The 21,386-nt window shown below is 51.8% G+C and overlaps 1 protein-coding gene across 1 annotated transcript in view; it reads right to left on the bottom strand.

The window, feature by feature from the left end:
- LOC126252122 (uncharacterized) overlaps positions 1–21,386 on the bottom strand; it is a 71,477-nt gene that overhangs the window by 18,277 nt on the left and 31,814 nt on the right. The window contains exon 3 of the mRNA XM_049952987.1: positions 7,478–8,327. Coding sequence (XP_049808944.1) covers positions 7,478–8,327 — 850 coding nt within the window. The remainder of the gene's footprint in view (positions 1–7,477; positions 8,328–21,386) is intronic.

Genomic DNA, 21,386 nt, shown 5'->3' with positions numbered 1-21,386 from the left:
GTAGGGCAGCTTTCACTGTAGCTTCAGACAGTGATTCATTGAGAATGATCAACGTTAGTTTCGTAATTGTTACCTTGAGAATGCGATTTACTTATTAGTTAGTATCCCACATTAAAGAGAAAAGTTAATACAGTGATGAAGACCGGATTCAGTGACAAAGTTCTCCCATGAAACTGTTAGTGCAGAAATTTAATCAGCTTACTAAAATTTTTCATTGAAAGACTGTATTTTTCTTTGCTACTAAAATACATGTCGGATTTGGACTGCCGATCGCCCTGTTAACTTGTGACAATTAGTTTCCACTAGTTTTTATGGCCCACAAAAACGTTTCAGGAAACGCTTGGGCTAATGCCTAGTGACTTCCCCATAGCGGCATGTGATTTCCAGCGTGTGTTGGCAGTACTGTTTAACTGCAACACTTCTCAGAGTGCTTGTTCCCTTAATCCTAAGGTTGTTTCCTTGGAAGGTTACAATGTTTAAATATTTCTGGGGAGGGGGGGAGGGGAGGGGTTATTAGAAGCTAGCGGAATGGACGAGAACGGAAACTATAACTAAGGGTGACAATTAGTTTTGCTTTAGGTAACATTAAGGCAACAGAGAGGCAGATCTTGGATTTGCCTTTGATCAGAAAGACACAGTCATAGGATCATGGACCTATAAAAACCACTGGACAATGTAAAATGGTGCAAGATGTTCGAAATTCTCAGGAAAGTACGAGTAGGCTACAGGGTAACTCGGGTAAGGAACAATATGTACAAGGACCAAGGGAAAAGAAAAGTGATAGAAGACCACAGACTAAAGTGTCGCATTACAGCGGGTGTAAGATAAAGACTACTGTTCGTTCTGTACATCAGGAGAAGCAATATTGGAAGTAAAGGAAAGGTTCAGGAGTGATATTAAAAATTAGAGTAGAAAGGTACAACGAATAAGAGTCGATGTTGACATTGCTAGTGGTACTAGCCTCAGTGAATGTGAGGAAGTGTTACGTGACCTGTTGAATGGAACGAACATGCACCATGGACTGAACGTAAACCAAAGAAAGAAGTAATGAGGAATAGCGCAAATGAGATTAGCGACTAATTTAACTTCAAAATTTGAGAGTGCGGAGTAGACGAAATGAAGAAATTCTGTTGCCTTCAAATCAAAAGAACGCATGACAGACGAAGCCCGGACGACATTAAACAGCAGAATAGCTCAGTCAAAGAGGCATTCCTGGCAAAATGACGTATACTAGTATCAAACATAGGCCTTCATTTGGGGAAGAAAGTTTTGACAATGTGCATTATGAACACATGATTGTGCTCATTGTCCTGCTGCTGCCCATGTAAGTTCAATTCACGCCGCAGATTCCACTTCTCAGGCGCACCGCGCCACACATGAAATGACGAGGAGCTACGCAACGCTACCTTGAGGAGCCCGCTTGCCTGACAAGGGAGGCCACGACGTTGGCTTACGGATTTACTTCAAACTTTGTACACTTTTAGTAGGCCGTAAAAACAACATAGTAAGCGTGTAGTATGATGCACTACTCTGGCGCCGGCCGTGGTGGCCGAGCGGTTCTAGGCGCTTCAGTCTGGAACCGCGCGACCGCTACTGTCGTAGGTTCGAATCCTGCCTCGGGCATGGATGTGTGGTTTAAGTAGTTCTAAGTTCTAGGGGACTGATGACCTCAGATGTGAAGACCCATAGCGCTCAGAGCTATTTGAACCATTTCAAATACTCTAGCAGAAAGTCGCAAGAGTAGGTTTCCGCGTCTATGGTCTTCGCGGATGATATTGTGGTGACAGGAAAGAGCATGCAAGACCTGGAGAAAATAGGAACTCTAATGATGAAAGAAGCTACGAAAGGAGGTCTAATATAAATGAAAGTAAATCGAAGTTCATGATAATAGGAAGAAGAGCTAAGTTAGGATCAAACCATGTAACAATCAGGAACCTAACAATAAAGAAGACAGACACATTCACGTACCTCGGTGCCAACATGAACCAACAAAGCTTCATAGTAGATCGTAACGAGAATTAAAGCTGGGAGAAGATGTCTAGGAGCTATACATAACATCATAAGATCTAACTTATTATCCAGGCAGGCAAAAACAAGAATACATGAGGTCGTCATCAAACAAAAAAATAGAACACACAAAAAAATTATACTTTTTAAAATACAGTACCGAGAAAAGTATTTGGAACAGTGAAAGAAAATGAAGAGTGGAGAATAAGGAAAAACAGAGAACTCAGATAATTATACACATTTGAAATCGTAGCAAGTGTGAAAACTAAAAGACTCCGGTGTTTTATTTTTTTTAATTTAATTATTTATTTATTTCCAACTATTTACAGATGGCCTCCCTCCTTGCTACTAAGACTGGTCGTACTTTCACAATACGAAATTTTTTATGTACGGAATGTGATACTTGTTATTTGTTATTTTTGATAAGGATTAATAACATTTCAACCTTAAACACTTACAAACATAAAAGTAATTATGAGAGCAAAATCTTAAAATTAGCGATTTATGAATGGAAGATAGGATTTTAGGAAGACATATTAAAAATTCGGAAATTTTTTTCTACAATAATCAAGTATCTTTCATTTAAGATGGAAAGATAAAAGATAGTAAACATTTATGAAATTAATAAAATGTTGATAATCCAATTATAAACCATAACCAGATTTTAGGAAGAATAAAAGTAGAAGACAGGATAGATGATAGTGGAAGAATGTCCATTCACCATGTATGTATGACGCTGAGTGTCTTCGAATTGTCCATTGAGCCATCGACCGCCAATCACAGCTCTTCATCTCAGTCTAACGTCTACTATAGATTTCCTAATAACTAAACCTTAACCTCTAATTTTTTAAGGTTGTTGTGTTCTTTATTTAGGGCACTTCTTCATTTTCATTTACGCTCGTGTTTGGATCAGTGATTCCATGTCGGAATCAGTGCTGTTTTTCATCCTGTGGATTCCTTCCTGTCTTTGCACAGAGGCTCGTTGTCTGGCTCGGACATACTCTCTATACGTCTCTTTGGACATATCATAGTGAGTGTATTTAATGTGGTCCATTGGTCTTCGTCTCTGAGCATTGCGTGTATGGTTTCTTGAATACTGTTGACGTTTAAATTTTTTGTGTGTATGGTGTCGGTATATCGTCCGCAGAAACGACGATTTGTTCTGGAGAACCTTCTTCCCCACATCTGCATGTTGGTACGGAGAGGTGAGGAGGTGAGAGGAAAAAACGGTAATAAAGGCAGTAATGGATGGAAGAGCCGAAGGAAGGAGACCACTAGGACGGCCAAGAACGAGATGGAGGGATAATATCAAGGGAGACATGCGGAAATGGGTCTGGGAGATGAAGATACAGCTGACAGGAAGGTATGAAGGCTTTACTGAGTGAGACCAAGGACGGGCAGCGTAAGTAAGTAAGTACTGCAGGGGTATTCACATATTTTGTCCAACCGCTTTAAGGTACCGCCTCCGTATCTGATATCGTAAACGTATTCCTACCTGGCGGCACCCGACTCTGAGATAGCCAGTTCGGATCCCGATGCAGGACGAAATTTTCGTCGCTGCTATTTGTCCGAGAAGCGCCGAGAGGTAGTGGCGTATTGGTGCTGATCACCAGACATCACACGTGTCCCCGGTTAAATTCCAAACCTCTCCGCATTTTCTCATGGAGTGAAGAAATGCGAACCCGTTGATGGTGGGGTCGGGAAGGAGAGGTTGAAGCCGAACGGGGATCTGGCGGTGGTGACCAATGGCAACTCCGCCACGCGCAATCGGGAGGGGATTATCGGAGCGGTGGAGGAGGTAGGGCGAAGTGTGGACGGTGTGGTGGGGTTGGAGGAAGGTTTCATTGAGGAGGAAGGCACCCATGCGGTGGGTGGCAAGGGTGTGCAGGAAGAGGTTCTTGTTGGCGGGAAGGCAGCGGATGTTGTTGAAAAGGAGACGGTGCTGTCGCGCCATTACAGGGATTTAAACGAGGGTGTCAAGACGGGAGAAGGTGAAATGGGCCTGGTTGTTGGAGTAGGTGGCATACATTTTTAGTTGGAAAACGAAACGGGCAGCGAGTGATATCTGTTGGAGGGTGTGCGGGCGCTGAAAAGGATGAACATTCTGAAGGATGATGGTGAGGAATCTGATGATGTCCTCAGCGGTAGGGGGCGGGCGAAGGGAATTGCCGGGAGGGGTGGGGGCGTCCAGAGGGCGGACAGGAACGGTGAGTTCAGGAGTGGTAGGAGGTGGTCGGGCCTTACATTTCTGGGAGTATGTAGGATGAGGGAGGTTACAGGTATTACAGGACGGGGGGGACTGGAGATTGGGGCACTGCCGTAAAAAGTGGGCTTGCCTACAGTGCGGGCAGATGGGAACCTCGCAGCACTCAGATGTCGGGTGTGCATTATACTGCAAGCAAATGGTTCAAATGGCTCTGAGCACTATGGGACTCAACTGCTGAGGTCATTAGTCCCCTAGAACTTAGAACTAGTTAAACCTAACTAACCTAATGACATCACAAACATCCATTCCCGTGGCAGGATTCGAACCTGCGACCGTAGCGGTCTTGCTACTGCAAGCACCTTTGGCAGCGGAGGGATTGAGGAGGGGAACGGGAGGGGTCAACTTTATAACGTTGGTTAAAAAGGAGGGCACCCTCCTTCAAGAGACGGTCTATGGAGGGGGCGGGCTTGGAAAAGACCCGCATAAGGCGGGTGGGGCCGGTAGCGTTGTGGATGCGACGAACCGCACGCACCTCCAGATGGGATTGTGCCTGAAGCTCCGCCAACACCTCCTCCTCCATGATCATTGGACTGACCGAGTGATCACGGCGGTGAGGGTCGGCGGGCGACGCGGGGGTTGGGGTTGGTGGGAGAGAGGTGGGGAAGGAGCAGGGGTGAGGGAGGCATTAGAGCCAAAACGGGTGACAGGGATGTGAGAAAGGAGGTCTGTGTGGAGGGTAGGGCTGGCGGAGGAGAGCACCGAATCACAGCGAGGAGTGAGGAGGGAGATGGGGGCACCAGGAAAATTCTGGCGGAGGAAGAGGGTGAGGTTCCGGGCTTCAAGAAGGGAGGGATCAGGACGGGAGAGGAGGTAGCGGTAGGACGAGGGGGTAGAGGAGGAGGAGGAGGAGGGGGCAGAGACAGGCGGGGAGACATCCATGGCATCATGGGTGGGGGAAGGGGGACGTGGCGAAGCCTTTTTGGGAGTAGAGGAGGCAGCCACTGGGGCGCTAGACGGCGGCGGAGGAGGTGTGGGGGATGGGAGCGTCTGGAATGTGGCGGGGAGTGGCAGGTCTCGGTGCTGGAGGCGGCGCCGGAGATGGTGAGGGCGATGGCGAAGGCGACGGTGAAGACAATGACGATGAAGGCGAAGCGGAGAGTGGAGCGTGGGCCGTAGCCCTCCGGGCGACCACCCTAGCGGGGGCAGCAGAAACGGAAGGAGCAGAGGGAGGGAGTGGAGGGAAGGGATCAGGGGAGGTGCAGTAGGGAGGAGCCGGGGATGGGGCGACAAATAGGGAGGGAGACGGGAGAGTGAGGAGGGGGGGATGGACAGGGGGGAGTGATGCAGCACACCACGTGATAGTGGTGGCAGCGGCGGAGGGGGAGGTGCATATGATGGCAGTGGTGGTGGCTGTAGAAGAGGTGGTGGAGGTTGACATTATGAGAATGGGGAAAAACACAGGACAAGACAAACAAGCAAACGAGAGATGGGCAGGGCGATGAGACACAGAGTAGAAAGGGACGGAAAATGACGAAGAGGACGGGGGCCGAAACCCCACTCTGCTGCCACCGGCGAGGGGGGGGGGGCGACCCGGTTGGCTGGCCGGTGGGGACGTCTCTGCTGCTGCTGCTGGTGGTGGTGGTGGTAGTGCTGCTGCTGGTGGTGCTGCCGCTGGCGGTGGTGGGGGCAGCTAGGACCACTGCTGGCTGGTGGCTGCGACCGCTGGTGGCTGTGACCACTGGTAGCTGCGACCGCTGGTGGCTGCTGGCGGGGATCACTGCTGACCGCTGGCTGCTGGCTACTGGCGGGGGCCGGTGCTGGCGAGGACCGCTGCGGGCTGTTGGCGGGGACCGCCGCTGGCTGCTGGCGGGGATCGCCGCTGGCTGCTGGCAGGGACCGCCACTGGCCGCTGGCTGCTGGCTGCTGGTGGGGGACGGTGCTGGCGAGGACCGCTGCGGGCTGCTGGCGGGTACCACTGCTGACAGGGACTGTGGCTGGCTGCTGGCGGGGACCGCCGCTGGCTGCTGGCAGGAACCGCCGCTGGCTGCTGGCGGGGACCGCCGCTGGCTGCTGGCGGGGACCGCCGCTAGCTGCTGGCGGGGACCGCCACAGGCTGCTGGCTGGGACCGCCGCTGGCTGCTGGCGGGGACCGCCGCTGGCTGCTGGCGGGGACCGCCGCTGGCTGCTGGCGGGCACTGCCGCTGGCTGCTGGCGGGGACCGCTGCTGGGTGCTGGCGGGGACCGCCGCTGGCTGCTGGCGGGGACCGCCGCTGGCTGCTGGCGGGGACCGCTGCTGGGTGCTGGCGGGGACCGCTGCTGGCTGCTGGCGGGGACCGCTGCTGGCTGCTGGCGGGGACCACTGCTGGCTGCTGGCAGGGACCGCTGCTGGCTGCTGGCGGGGACCGCCGCTGGCTGCTGGCGGGCACTGCCGCTGACTGCTGGCGGGGACCGCTGCTGGGTGCTGGCGGGGACCACTGCTGGCTGCTGGCGGGGACCGCTGCTGGCTGCTGGCGGGCACTGCCGCTGGCTGCTGGCGGGGACCGCCGCTGGCTGCTGGCGGGGACTGCCGCTGGCTGCTGGCGGGGACCGCCGCTGGCTGCTGGCGGGCACTGCCGCTGGCTGCTGGCGGGGACCGCTGCTGGGTGCTGGCGGGGACCGCCGCTGGCTGCTGGCGGGGACCGCCGCTGGCTGCTGGCGGGGACCGCTGCTGGGTGCTGGCGGGGACCGCTGCTGGCTGCTGGCGGGGACCGCTGCTGGCTGCTGGCGGGGACCACTGCTGGCTGCTGGCAGGGACCGCTGCTGGCTGCTGGCGGGGACCGCCGCTGGCTGCTGGCGGGCACTGCCGCTGACTGCTGGCGGGGACCGCTGCTGGGTGCTGGCGGGGACCACTGCTGGCTGCTGGCGGGGACCGCTGCTGGCTGCTGGCGGGCACTGCCGCTGGCTGCTGGCGGGGACCGCCGCTGGCTGCTGGCGGGGACTGCCGCTGGCTGCTGGCGGGGACCGCTGCTGGCTGCTGGCGGGCACTGCCGCTGGCTGCTGGCGGGGACCGCTGCTGGGTGCTGGCGGGGACCGCCGCTGGCTGCTGGCGGGGACCGCCGCTGGCTGCTGGCGGGGACCGCTGCTGGGTGCTGGCGGGGACCGCTGCTGGCTGCTGGCGGGGACCGCTGCTGGCTGCTGGCGGGGACCACTGCTGGCTGCTGGCAGGGACCGCTGCTGGCTGCTGGCGGGGACCGCCGCTGGCTGCTGGCGGGCACTGCCGCTGACTGCTGGCGGGGACCGCTGCTGGGTGCTGGCGGGGACCACTGCTGGCTGCTGGCGGGGACCGCTGCTGGCTGCTGGCGGGCACTGCCGCTGGCTGCTGGCGGGGACCGCCGCTGGCTGCTGGCGGGGACTGCCGCTGGCTGCTGGCGGGGACCGCTGGTGGCTGCTGGCGGGCACTGCCGCTGGCTGCTGGCGGGGACCGCTGCTGGGTGCTGGCGGGGACCGCCGCTGGCTGCTGGCGGGGACCGCCGCTGGCTGCTGGCGGGGACCGCTGCTGGGTGCTGGCAGGGACCGCTGCTGGCTGCTGGCGGGGACCGCCGCTGGCTGCTGGCGGGGACCACTGCTGGCTGCTGGCAGGGACCGCTGCTGGCTGCTGGCGGGGACCGCTGCTGGGTGCTAGCGGGGACCACTGCTGGCTGCTGGCGGGGACCACTGCTGGCTGCTGGCGGGGACCGCTGCTGGCTGCTGGCGGGCACTGCCGCTGGCTGCTGGCGGGGACCGCCGCTGGCTGCTGGCGGGGACCGCCGCTGGCTGCTGGCGGGGACCGCTGCTGGGTGCTGGCGGGGACCACTGCTGGCTGCTGGCGGGGACCGCTGCTGGCTGCTGGGGGGCACTGCCGCTGGCTGCTGGCGGGGACCGCTGCTGGCTGCTGGCGGGGACCGCCGCTAGCTGCTGGCGGGGACCGCCGCTGGCTGCTGGCGGGGACCGCTGCTGGGTGCTGGCGGGGACCGCTGCTGGCTGCTGGCGGGGACCGCTGCTGGCTGCTGGCGGGGACCACTGCTGGCTGCTGGCAGGGACCGCTGCTGGCTGCTGGCGGGGACCGCCGCTGGCTGCTGGCGGGCACTGCCGCTGGCTGCTGGCGGGGACCGCCGCTGGCTGCTGGCGGGGACTGCCGCTGGCTGCTGGCGGGGACCGCTGCTGGCTGCTGGCGGGCACTGCCGCTGGCTGCTGGCGGGGACCGCTGCTGGGTGCTGGCGGGGACCGCCGCTGGCTGCTGGCGGGGACCGCCGCTGGCTGCTGGCGGGGACCGCTGCTGGGTGCTGGCGGGGACCGCTGCTGGCTGCTGGCGGGGACCGCTGCTGGCTGCTGGCGGGGACCACTGCTGGCTGCTGGCAGGGACCGCTGCTGGCTGCTGGCGGGGACCGCCGCTGGCTGCTGGCGGGCACTGCCGCTGACTGCTGGCGGGCACTGCCGCTGGCTGCTGGCGGGGACCGCTGCTGGGTGCTGGCGGGGACCGCCGCTGGCTGCTGGCGGGGACCGCCGCTGGCTGCTGGCGGGGACCGCTGCTGGGTGCTGGCGGGGACCGCTGCTGGCTGCTGGCGGGGACCGCTGCTGGCTGCTGGCGGGGACCACTGCTGGCTGCTGGCAGGGACCGCTGCTGGCTGCTGGCGGGGACCGCCGCTGGCTGCTGGCGGGGACCGCTGCTGGGTGCTGGCGGGGACCACTGCTGGCTGCTGGCGGGGACCGCTGCTGGCTGCTGGCGGGCACTGCCGCTGGCTGCTGGCGGGGACCGCCGCTGGCTGCTGGCGGGGACCGCCGCTGGCTGCTGGCGGGGACCGCTGCTGGGTGCTGGCGGGGACCGCTGCTGGCTGCTGGCGGGGACCGCTGCTGGCTGCTGGCGGGGACCGCTGCTGGCTGCTGGCGGGGACCACTGCTGGCTGCTGGCAGGGACCGCTGCTGGCTGCTGGCAGGGACCGCTGCTGGCTGCTGGCAGGGACCGCTGCTGGCTGCTGGCAGGGACCGCTGCTGGCTGCTGGCAGGGACCGCTGCTGGCTGCTGGCAGGGACCGCTGCTGGCTGCTGGCGGGGACCACTGCTGGCTGCTGGCAGGGACCGCTGCTGGCTGCTGGCAGGGACCGCTGCTGGCTGCTGGCAGGGACCGCTGCTGGCTGCTGGCAGGGACCGCTGCTGGCTGCTGGCAGGGACCGCTGCTGGCTGCTGGCAGGGACCGCTGCTGGCTGCTGGCAGGGACCGCTGCCTGCTGCTGGCAGGGACCGCTGCTGGCTGCTGGCAGGGACCGCTGCTGGCTGCCGGCGGGGACCACTGCTGGCTGGACTGCTGCACGCCGAGAGGCTGGCTGGCTGGCTGGCTGGAACCTGCAACACCTATCGCTTCGATTGGTACCGGAATAGCACAATCGAAGGGCGGTATTCAAGCGAATTACCGCCGGAGATTAGTGCCAACGAGGGTGGCATTGTGATTTATCACAAGGGCGGCGAGCTGTCAGGGCAGTGTTCACCGTCATTTTGCTTTGTCTTCCTTTGTTGGGTATGGATGCCAGTGTGTCCACGGTATTCGAGGGTCAATGTGATCGCAAGGTCTGGTAGACATTTTAAACTGATTAATTGGCTGATACACTATTTGATCAGCAGTATCCGGACACCCCCAAAAACATACGATTTTCATATAAGGTGCATTGTGCTGCCACCTACTGCCAAGTACTCCATATCAGTGACCTCAGTAGACATTATACATCGTGAAAGAGCAGAATGGGGCGCTCCGCGGAACTCACGGACTTCGAACATGGTCACATGACTGGGTGTCACTTGTGTCGTATGTCTGTACGCGATATTTCCACACTCCTAAACATCCCAAGGTCCACGGTGATAGTGAAGTGGAAACGTGAAGGGACACGTACAGCACAAAAGCGTACATGCCGACCTCGTCTCTTGACTGACAGAGATGTTGACGTTGTTGTGGACTTCAGTCGGGAGATTGGTTTGTTGCAGCTCTCCGTGCTATTCTATCCTGTGCAAGCCTCTTCATCTCCGAATAACGACTGCAACCTAAATCCTTCTGTGTCTGCTAAGTGTATTCGTCTCTTGATCTTCCTGTACGATTTTTATCCTCCACGCTTCCCTCCAATACTAAACTGGTGATCCCTTGATGCCTCAGAACATGTCCTACCAAGCAATCCCTTCTTCTAATCAAGTTGTGCCACAGATTCCTCTTCTCCAGAGTTCAGTTCAGTACTTCCTCATTAGTTACGTGATCTACCCATCTAATGCTAAGCATTCTCCTATAGCACCACATTCCGAAAGCCTATATTCTCTTCTGGTCTGATATGGCGCGCGCCGCTAACCTGTGATCTTGTTCAGAGCGCGCAATGTAATCGACTATAGTTCGCTGTCCTGGTGCGGGTGGCGCTCCGGTGGCGATTTGCTATGACGTGCTGGCGTGTGTTTGCGGTGGCCGGCGGAAAGCGAGAGGGTAGTTGGTTTTCCGCGTATTGCACGGAACGTGAAGTTCGCTCTGCCTGACCGGCTAGTGACTAGCGCTAAGGTTGTTGTGCCTCGCAATATGAGCAGAGTGGTCTGGGGCGGGGGCGACTCGCCGCTGTGCTGGCCATGCGGTGGTTATTAATTGGAGTCGGTGTACTTGTTCTTCCTACCTGTCTGATGTGGAGGTCCGGTAGGGTCCTGTGATACTCTGGCCCGGAAACAACTAGTTGCTGAATTGTGGAGTCGTCTACCTGGTTAGGGTGTGGGCTCGGTTGGCTCTTCAGATTTTCCCCTGGAAGCTCCAGCAGCGGGTTATGAACTTTTCTGATGTGGGACGGTGTTGTTGGAACGTTTTGCTGTGTGTGTGGCTCGTTACGATATTTGTTGGTACTAATTTATTTGCTCAACTGGAGTCCTGCCCGGAGTTGCGTTCATTTATGGTACATTTGGCAGTCGATGTGTTAGGTAAAGTCTGCCTAAGAAGGGCGGTTTTGTACAATATATACACTCCTGGAAATTGAAATAAGAACACCGTGAATTCATTGACCCAGGAAGGGGAAACTTTATTGACACATTCCTGGGGTCAGATACATCACATGATCACACTGACAGAACCACAGGCACATAGACACAGGCAACAGAGCATGCACAATGTCGGCACTAGTACAGTGTATATCCACCTTTCGCAGCAATGCAGGCTGCTATTCTCCCATGGAGACGATCGTAGAGATGCTGGATGTAGTCCTGTGGAACGGCTTGCCATGCCATTTCCACCTGGCGCCTCAGTTGGACCAGCGTTCGTGCTGGACGTGCAGACCGCGTGAGACGACGCTTCATCCAGTCCCAAACATGCTCAATGGGGGACAGATCCGGAGATCTTGCTGGCCAGGGTAGTTGACTTACAACTTCTAGAGCACGTTGGGTGGCACGGGATACATGCGGACGTGCATTGTCCTGTTGGAACAGCAAGTTCCCTTGCCGGTCTAGGAATGGTAGAACGATGGGTTCGATGACGGTTTGGATGTACCGTGCACTATTCAGTGTCCTCTCGACGATCACCAGTGGTGTACGGCCAGTGTAGGAAATCGCTCCCCACAGCATGATGCCGGGTGTTGGCCCTGTGTGCCTCGGTCGTATGCAGTCCTGATTGTGGCGCTCACCTGCACGGCGCCAAACACGCATACGACCATCATTGGCACCAAGGCAGAAGCGACTCTCATCGCTGAAGACGACACGTCTTCATTCGTCCCTCCATTCACGCCTGTCGCGACACCACTGGAGGCGGGCTGCACGATGTTGGGGCGTGAGCGGAAGACGGCCTAACGGTGTGCGGGACCGTAGCCCAGCTTCATGGAGACGGTTGCGAATGGTCCTCGCCGATACCCCAGGAGCAACAGTGTCCCTAATTTGCTGGGAAGTGGCGGTGCGGTCCCCTACGGCACTGCGTAGGATCCTACGGTCTTGGCGTGCATCCGTGCGTCGCTGCGGTCCGGTCCCAGGTCGACGGGCACGTGCACCTTCCGCCGACCACTGGCGACAACATCGATGTACTGTGGAGACCTCACGCCCCACGTGTTGAGCAATTCGGCGGTACGTCCCCCCGGCCTCCCGCATGCCCACTATACGCCCTCGCTCAAAGTCCGTCAACTGCACATACGGTTCACGTCCACGCTGTCGCGGCATGCTACCAGTGTTAAAGACTGCGATGGAGCTCCGTATGCCACGGCAAACTGGCTGACACTGACGGCGGCGGTGCACAAATGCTGCGCAGCTAGCGCCATTCGACAGCCAACACCGCGGTTCCTGGTGTGTCCGCTGTGCCGTGCGTGTGATCATTGCTTGTACAGCCCTCTCGCAGTGTCCGGAGCAAGTATGGTGGGTCTGACACACCGGTGTCAATGTGTTCTTTTTTCCATTTCCAGGAGTGTACATAGTGAATTACTGCTGCTTGGTATATGTGGTCTTCTCGGACCTGAACAACACGTTCTAGTCAATTTGGTTGTGTAACAGCATTTAGTGGTATGTTCTGTATTTTTTTTTTTTTACTCTGTTATTATTAACTTGGTGGAATAGTCGCGTTTGGTGTCGTTAAGGCACTTCTAAGGCTGTGGTTTGACTATTCATGTGCGCTTGGCTTTTATAGTTTCGTTTTAGGAAGCGAGAATTGTTTGAGATTTGTGTGTGTTGGCACCGGCACATGTTAAGGCGCCCCAGTTAACGGCGCTGTGGTTATCATGTGCTGTCGGGATGTTATACTGTATTTTTGAATTTTATCTTGTGTTGATATTATCTGTCGTGTGTTACGGAACATAACCAAGGTGATGGGCAGTTGTGGGAGGCATGTCGGGGAGCTTTCAGCGGTTTATTTCGGGGAGAGCTCGCTCGTCTGTGATTGCGTTGGGAGTTGCCCTCGCCCTTTGGTTGTATCAAATTATTATTTGTTATTATATTTATTGGTTGTGTGTTACGTTTCTTTCATTTTATGGTGCCAAGCGCCATTATCTTTCTCAAAGCTTTTTATATAAATCATTTCAAATTGTAATGCCAAGTTATTATTGGATTTTGTCTGTTGGATAAACTCTAAAAGCACTATTGTAAAAGGTTCTTGATTTTATGGTGGCAAGCCGCCGTTATTGTTTTTAAAGCTCACCTTTTAACCATTTGTTAAGTTTTGTAAGTTATATGAATTTGTTGTTATTTAAAAGTGTTTAGTATTGGCAATTTAATGAATTGCGTACAGAGTCTGCTGATTGGATATTATTGGGTGGAACTCATTGGATAGTCGTCCTATAAGAATAGACATTTCATGGTCTATGCTAGTTACTGTCCATGTTTCACTGCCATACGTGGCTACTCTCCATACAAATACTTCCAGAAAAGACTCCCTGACAAATAAATACTCAATGTTAACAAATTTATCTTCTTCGGAAACGCTTTTCTTGCCGTAGCCAGTCTACATTTTACATCCTCACTGCTTCGACAGTCATCAGTCATTTTGATTCCGAAATAGCAAAACTTATTTCCTAATACAATTCTCTCAGCATCACATGGTTTAACTTGACTACATTCCATTAACCTTGTTCTGCTTTTGTTGATGTTCATCTTATATACTCCTTTCACGACACTGTCTATTCGGTTCAGCTGCTGTTCCAGGTTCTTTTCTCTCTCTGACGGAATTACAGTGTCGTCGACAAAGTTTTTATTTCTTCTCCATTGATCTTAATTCCTAATCCAAATTTTCCTTTTGTTTTCTTTACTTCTTTCTCAATATAAGGAGCAGTTATATGGAGATAAAGAGACGTGGATAGAACAGGGTGCAGAGCTGCGACAATTACATGGCGGTTCTCTAAGGCGAGAACGGTAGGAAAGAGAGGGTATTTCTCATGTCACAGTGATAAATGGTGATGTCCTTCCTGACTCCAGACGACACGCCCCGCTGCTACAGAAGCGGCGATATGGAAACATTTTAAGCAAGACGACCAGCGAGGGTGGAGCCTTTCTGCGAAGGGTGCGAGTCTCTTATCGAGACAGTTTCGCTCGGCCTCCGCATTAGGGCGGCATTGTGTCGGCGGGGGTGGAGGAGGCGGCGGCGGCGGCTGAGTCAGGCGGGACGCCGCTATCTCGGCCACGTGGCCCGGCGCCGCGCACGCGCCGGAAGTTGCCGGCACGCGCCGCGGCATTGTCGGCCCGGGGGTGGAGGACAGCGGAGCTCCGCGGCCGCACCTGCACGCTGGGGGCAGCTGCAGGGCACGCACCCCGCGCCGCCGCCGGGCTCCGGAAGGAACTTGACTCACTGCACGCCAAGAGCCTACTGAATACACGAATCACGTAGATTCCGGAGGGTGGGTTCTTCTAAGGGACCGACCGGGAGGGTTCCCACGACTCCTAGGTGCTGACTAAGCAGAGGCGGAGGTGCCGAGGGTGACACTGAGAAGTGGTTGTAGTTTCATTTCTGAATACATCTTATTCACTACGGCATGAGTTATTGTATGCTAACTCAACCAAAGAGTTTCGAACGAGGGGCGTTCAATAACTAATGCAATGTATCTTTTTCCTCGGCCGATTTCGGTTGAAAAAAATGCGGAATTTTCTGTGGCACATCGTATAATATCCTCGCTTCAGCCCTTATAGTTTCATGAAGTTCCGATAGGTGGCGGCTCTATATGAAGCGTCTAAAACGGAATCATTGAGTTGCATTTGGCGGAAAACGAGGGCACCGCAGATATTCGTAGGCGCTTGCAGAACGTCTAGGGAGACCTGGCAGTGAAGAAAAGCACGGTGAGTCGTTGGGCGTCTGTCATCATCGCAACAGGAACGCACAAACCTGTCCGATTTCCCGCGTACCGGCTGGCCGTAGTGACTACTACAGTGCCGGAACGTCCGTACATTCCCATCCGAGGTGATCGACGGGTCACAATCAAACACTTCGCCATTTAAGTGGTCGTCTCTGTTGGTAGTGTTCACACAGTCGTCCACCGGATAGTGTAATCAAATATGTGCGCCCGTTGGGTTTCTCGCCACCTAAAAAGAGACCATAAAGAGCAACAAAGGACAATCTCTGTGGAATTCCTTGCGCATTACGAGGTTGAACATCGTCACAGGCGATGAAATATGGGTTCATCACTTCAAACCCGAAACAAAACGGAAATCCACCACCGCCCCTCCGTAGAAAACGTCCAAACCCGCAATTTCAACCTGTAAAGTCATTGCGATGTCTTCTGGGCCTCTGAAGGAGTGCAGCGATCAACTCGGAAGGATATTGTGTTAACCTCACGAAACTGAAGAAACCACGTCATCATGCTCATCGGCACAGAAATGCAAACGAAGTCCGAAAGGAGTCTACAAAATATCATTGGACTACTCTTTCTTATCCACGCTGCAGCCCGGATCTCACACCTTCCGACTTCCATTTGTTTGGTCCAGTGAAGAATGCACTCCGCGGAAAGCAATATATGGATGATATGGTACGCAGCTCGTGGTCGCGCGGTAGCGTTCTCGCTTCCCACGCCCGGGTTCCCGGGTTCGATTCCCGGCGGGGTCAGGGATTTTCTCTGCCTCGTGATGCCTGGGTGTTGTGTGATGTCCTTAGGTTGGTTAGGTTTAAGTAGTTCTAAGTTCTAGGGGACTGATGACCATAGATGTTAAGTCCCATAGTGCTCAGAGCCATTTGAACCATTTGGATGATAAGGGGGTTACTGATGCAGCAAGACGTCGACAAGCAGAAAGGAACCTACGCAGGCATACTGATCCCTGCGTTAAGTTGGTGTGGGGCCGCCCTATTGAAACGAGTTTGTGTTAAAAATGGAGTGGTAAATAATATGGTGTATTAGAATCGCGAATAAAACCAACCTGCTTTCAGAAAAAATGGGTTGCATAACGTCCCTCGTATCTGAACACAAGTGTGGGGCAGAGCTATGTCGTAGGCTGGGTGATGTCAGTAAAAGATGACCTCAGAGGTTATCCTGCCAAGTTAACGGGCAGGTGAAATTTGGCAAGAGCGCACACACTTGCTTCTGGGGTACCGCTTGTAGTAGTTAGACTGCCGCGGTTGTGCCGGCTGCCCTCTGCGGGCTGAACGTGGTGAAGTGCGCGGACGCTTCTGCGCTCGCCGACATCTCTAATATTCTTGAGTTATTTGTCTGATGTCAGATTCATTATTAGAAAATCGTTGGCTTGGTAGCCATATCGCGGTATCAAATGGTTCAAATGGCTCTGAGCACTATGGGACTTAACTTCTGAGGTCATCAGTCCCCTAGAACTTAGAACTACTTAAACCTAACTAACCTAAGGACATCACACACATCCATGCCCGAGGCAGGATTCGAACCTGCGACCGTAGAAGTCGCGCGGTTCTAGACTGTAGTGCCTAGAACCTCTCGGCCACACTGGCCGGCATATCGCAGTATCCATGTGTCCTTTAGCGTTATGGTGTGTATGTCTTATTTGAGACTTCTCCTCTCAAATGAGAGCTCATCATGGTAATTATTTCGAGCAAACGGATTTTTATTATAAGGACCCACTGATGTGATACTGATGGCTTCAAACTGTGATCGCGTGCCGCTGACGTAAAATAATTTAACGGACAGCCAAGTGTGTTCTCGCCACGCAAGTGCTCAGAAAGTTACTGTCTCATCCCTGTCCTTCAGATAGTGTAACATATTTCCTGTAGAATTCTTTCGACGAATATGAGTCATGTACCGGTTGGTTATAAATAAAGTACAACTACTCACGTAAACTCACGTAAGCCCAGTGTGGGCTGTAGTTAACGTATGGCACCGAAATTTGATAGATATTCTAATGCGTTAATGCGTAGCCGACTTACGCTGGAAAAAAAATTAGTTCCAATTTGGCAGTCAGGTGCAAATCTGACCCACTGAATGCAGGAAAGACGCATAGAAATGTTTCCACATGTAACGTATCAGTAACTGGACGTGGACAGAAAAGATCAAACAAGTGAAAAGGCATAATATTGATTTTTATTATTAACCACCGCTCACACCGTTTGTTCAGTATTAGCACTCAAGACGTCGACGAGATCCTGTGCAGCGCCGGATTTACTCCTCGTGGTCAACACTGGAACTAATTTTTTCGAGCTGTAATAGGTTCCGCATTAACGTATAAGCACATCTATCTATCAAGTTTCTCTCCCATACGGTAATTACAGCACACGCTGGACGTCTGTGAGTAGTTGCCCATAGCTTCTTTATTGCATATGTGTTGCATATGTGCTTCCATGTGGTCGTTATTGACAAACTTGTCTAAAGAGGTATGCACTTGTAACTTAAAAAGTGAATGGAGACCTTTAACCTTTTACTTTTTTCTAGCTGCAATATAAAAGCGATGTAGAAGAAAATTTTTGATTGACATTATCTCATGACTTCCCATTTCCCATTTAGTAGTGGAAAACCACCCCACATAAGTAAGACAGTCAGTCAGCAGCAGCCGGCCGAGATACAAGCAGCAACAGGGAAGGAAAGGATATTGTGATATTTTACCAGTTCTTAACCAGGAGCAAATTATATATTTTCATCTGTGTGCTTTGGTAGTCTAGTTTCTTGAATTTCTGACTGTTAATTTAATATTTAATAGACAAAGTTCCCACTTTTGCGTTTGTGTCGGAAAGTAAACCAATTTCGTGACTTACTACAAGTTCCTAACCAGGAGCAAATTATTTAGTCTCACCTGAGTGCTTTGGTAGTTTAGTTTTTGAATCTCTGAGTTTTAATGTAATTTATTAGACAATTATTATGTTTTCATCAGTGTCTACAGTAGAGTTCTGTAGTGTATGTCGACATTCCTTTGTTTGCTTGTGTAGTGTAGTTTTCCGTGGTCTTCAGTAAGGATAGGGACTGCGATGGCTGTGTGTGGATGCGCGTCGAGTTGGTGACACTTCGCTCTCAGCTCCATGCTGTACTGGCTTCGGTTAAACAGCTTGAGGCTGCAGTGGATGAGCATCACGGTTGTGGGCCGGCCGTGGGGATACAATGGACACCAAGCACGTCTGAGTGCGTCGATCGGTCCGCAGCCCAATTACTGCTCGCACTGAGGTTGACTTTCGAGTGTTTATTAGTGGCTCATGACTGTTGAATTTAACTGGTGTGAAAATGTTTTGACTACATGAGCAACGTTTGTTCTAGACCTATCACTCCATGCAGCTACACCTAACACCACGGCCTTAAAAATCCCTTGTTAGACTGGTATAGATATTCAGCCATGCAACTTGTTGTGTACATAGTCCCGCGTAGTCAGCGCGTACGCTAAGCACAACAGCGCAGGCGCAGCGCTCGTCCGTCTCCGCACTACGAGATGACGCGGTCTTAGAGATAGACCAAATTCTGCTTCCGTCGATCTTCGTATTAATATGTCACGCAGCCAATGAGATTGCTGCTAACGTACCAAGACCAAAGGAACTTCAGATTGTCAATTGTGAATAGCATCCAGAATCAAGTTAAGTAAGGTTTATGATTGTTATTATTTTAATAAATGTGTGTGAAAATTAATCAAGTTCTGTTTAAAGTCGCTGACACTCGCCTAGTTCGCTAGAGCGACTTGTCAAATAATCTGATGGTGTGTGTACCGAAGGTCTTACAGTACGCACACCACACAACTCTTGTGGTTTACCTGAGGATACAGTTATGCCGTACCCTGTTCCTCCTCGGCATCGAATGTCTTTCTTCCATGCAGATTTCTGTAAGTGAAGTGGCTACAAAGTAAGACACTGCTTCTCTACTTAAATGTAGATCCGTTCCAGTTAGCTATATATGCTGTCAAACCTCCACGTACTGTTGCACGTTACATGGGAATCAACCAGTATTACTGTCTCAAAGACTTCTCGTTAACATTCTGCGAATAATATATAACAACACTTGCTTATATACATCATATTCGTCTTCATAGTGCCGGAGATCTTCCATGGTACCAGAGCCCCTTGGTTCCTCCACGGAGATTACAAATGCTCTCCAGCAGGTAGATTCCGCACCTGTTGAGGAATGCTTTCCCACGGTATGTGGCCCGATGTTTACAAAGTAATTGCGATCACGCACATCTTTACTCGGAGCTCTATATATGTATATCTCTCCACTAAAGGATAATACGTCGTGATCATACACTTAAAAATCAATCACTACGAAGATACATATCACATAATTACAGTTTTTAGCAGCTCTTTAGATTTATATTTACTAACTCTTCTACTTTGGCTAGCAAAGTGACACAGAGTGAACCATAATTACATTGCTTTCTTTCAGAGCACGTTCGGCTCTTAAGTCATTAATTCTATTAATTTGTATTATCGCCTTTGGAGGTAGCAATTGTTATACAAAATTTTAAGCTCAAACGTCAGATTACGCAGAGGGTCAAAACTCGTTGTAAATCATAGAGTTAGCTAATTTTCATTTTTTAAATTTACTATCCAGTTTTGAGGAGATGGTCCGTTAAGCAGGGTCCTTATTCCTTTTCTTCGCATATATTACCCTTAAGCATTTCTCCCTTTTTGAAGGCTATCTTTCCCGGAATTCAGTACTCGTTTCTTCTTATTTTGTAGGCCGGGTCGCTCTCCCTTCTTCTTCTGAAGTGTTTGGGTTCGTCACTTCCAAGGATCCACCTGAACCTGGCATAAGATCCCTTCTTTGGGAATTATTTATCAACAATTCCCAAGCTGAAGTACCTCACCTTCCTTTTCTAGTACTTTATTGAGTACTTTAGTATAGCTCCCCTTTCGCTTCACATCATCTTATGGCTGCACCCTCCATGGAACTTCCGCATTTCCACTACGAGTTCTCCTGTCTATTTTCTTCCCTCTAAATTTCCTTCTCCTTCTTAGCGTTGCTTGTCATTTCTGTATCAAGCTTATTAGTTGGATAGTCCTATTCTTCTATCCCTTTAAAACAGTGACAAGCCTAGCAAAAGAATAGCCCTAAATCACTTTGTTTTTGTATAGTGTGTAGGTTTGTATATTCGTGTGGGTGTGTGTGTTTGTGCATGTGCATGTGTCGTATAGTACGCACAAATCCCGCACCTCTCCTATAAAAGTTAAAGAAAAATCCACCCACAAACATCAGATTATTGCACAAGTTATCAAGTTATCTTTTACACACTTGATAATCATAACATAACGCATCTTGTTCCATATCATGAGAGTAGTCCATTTTCGTCGTCATACGTGAAATAACAGTCAGTGCAATCCTACTGTTATAGGTTCTAGGTTCTGCTACATAGCCTATAAAAAGAAGAGATCTGCGACAGGAACTTGGCATATGCAGCCGGTCTATTTGACGGTAAATACTCGATAGAAGTGATATCACTACCTGTGATTAATCTCCCCTAAAAATAATCACAAACAGACCCAACCATTGTTTTTATTAGCTGATGGTGGGTAACCTGCCTCTTTGGGCAGCGGTCTGACATTAAAAAAATACTTAGCTGCTGATTAACTAACAATTGACAGTATTTGTTTACACAGTTTCACCATTAATAATGATGTTTTTTGTTACTGCATTTCTTTCCCAATTTTAATACAATGGTGTCTTATACTGCCTTAGGATATCAATATTACATAATCCCTTTTCTTGACCGGTCTCTGGATCGACCAACAAAGCTGCTTTGGGATGCGGTACATTTAAAACTAGGTAAGGACTGTCATATCGAGGGGAAAACTTGCGTGTTTCTTTCTTCAAATTTGAGCTATGGTGTGCTTCCTTAATTTATACCAAGTCGTGCACGTCCCATGTATGTTATTATCAGCACGTAAACAATTTCAACAGTGGCTCGCCTATGAATTCGTCTTCCATTTACTTGTTTTGCAGATCAAATTGCCTTTTCCTGCTGCTATTTACTTTATTTAATCCATACGCGTTTCGCTTTCTACTGTTTTAAGGCATCATCAGTGGCATCTACGAGTACAACTAACAAAACTGTATCATTATAGATCCCACTGATGATGTCTTAAAACAGTAGAAGGCGAAACGCGTATGGATTACATAAAATAAATAGCAGAAGGGAAAGGCAGTTTGATTTGCAAAACAAGTATTTATATGCTTGCTGCGGAAGATGGCCACACAAACAAACGGGTCGTCTTCCATTATTTCGATGAGAGATAAACCAGTAGATAAATGTGGAGGTTCATTATGTAAGACTTGGAGTTCTGGTATTTTCTTTGCCCAAGCTGTATGTCTGTTTGAACAGTATGTCCTA

This window comes from Schistocerca nitens, chromosome 4 (genome assembly GCF_023898315.1).
Source record: "Schistocerca nitens isolate TAMUIC-IGC-003100 chromosome 4, iqSchNite1.1, whole genome shotgun sequence".
In the NCBI taxonomy this organism is placed as follows: Eukaryota; Metazoa; Arthropoda; class Insecta; order Orthoptera; family Acrididae; genus Schistocerca; species Schistocerca nitens.
Note: the sequence above shows the minus strand (reverse complement) of the source record. Positions and strands in the feature narration are given on the sequence as shown.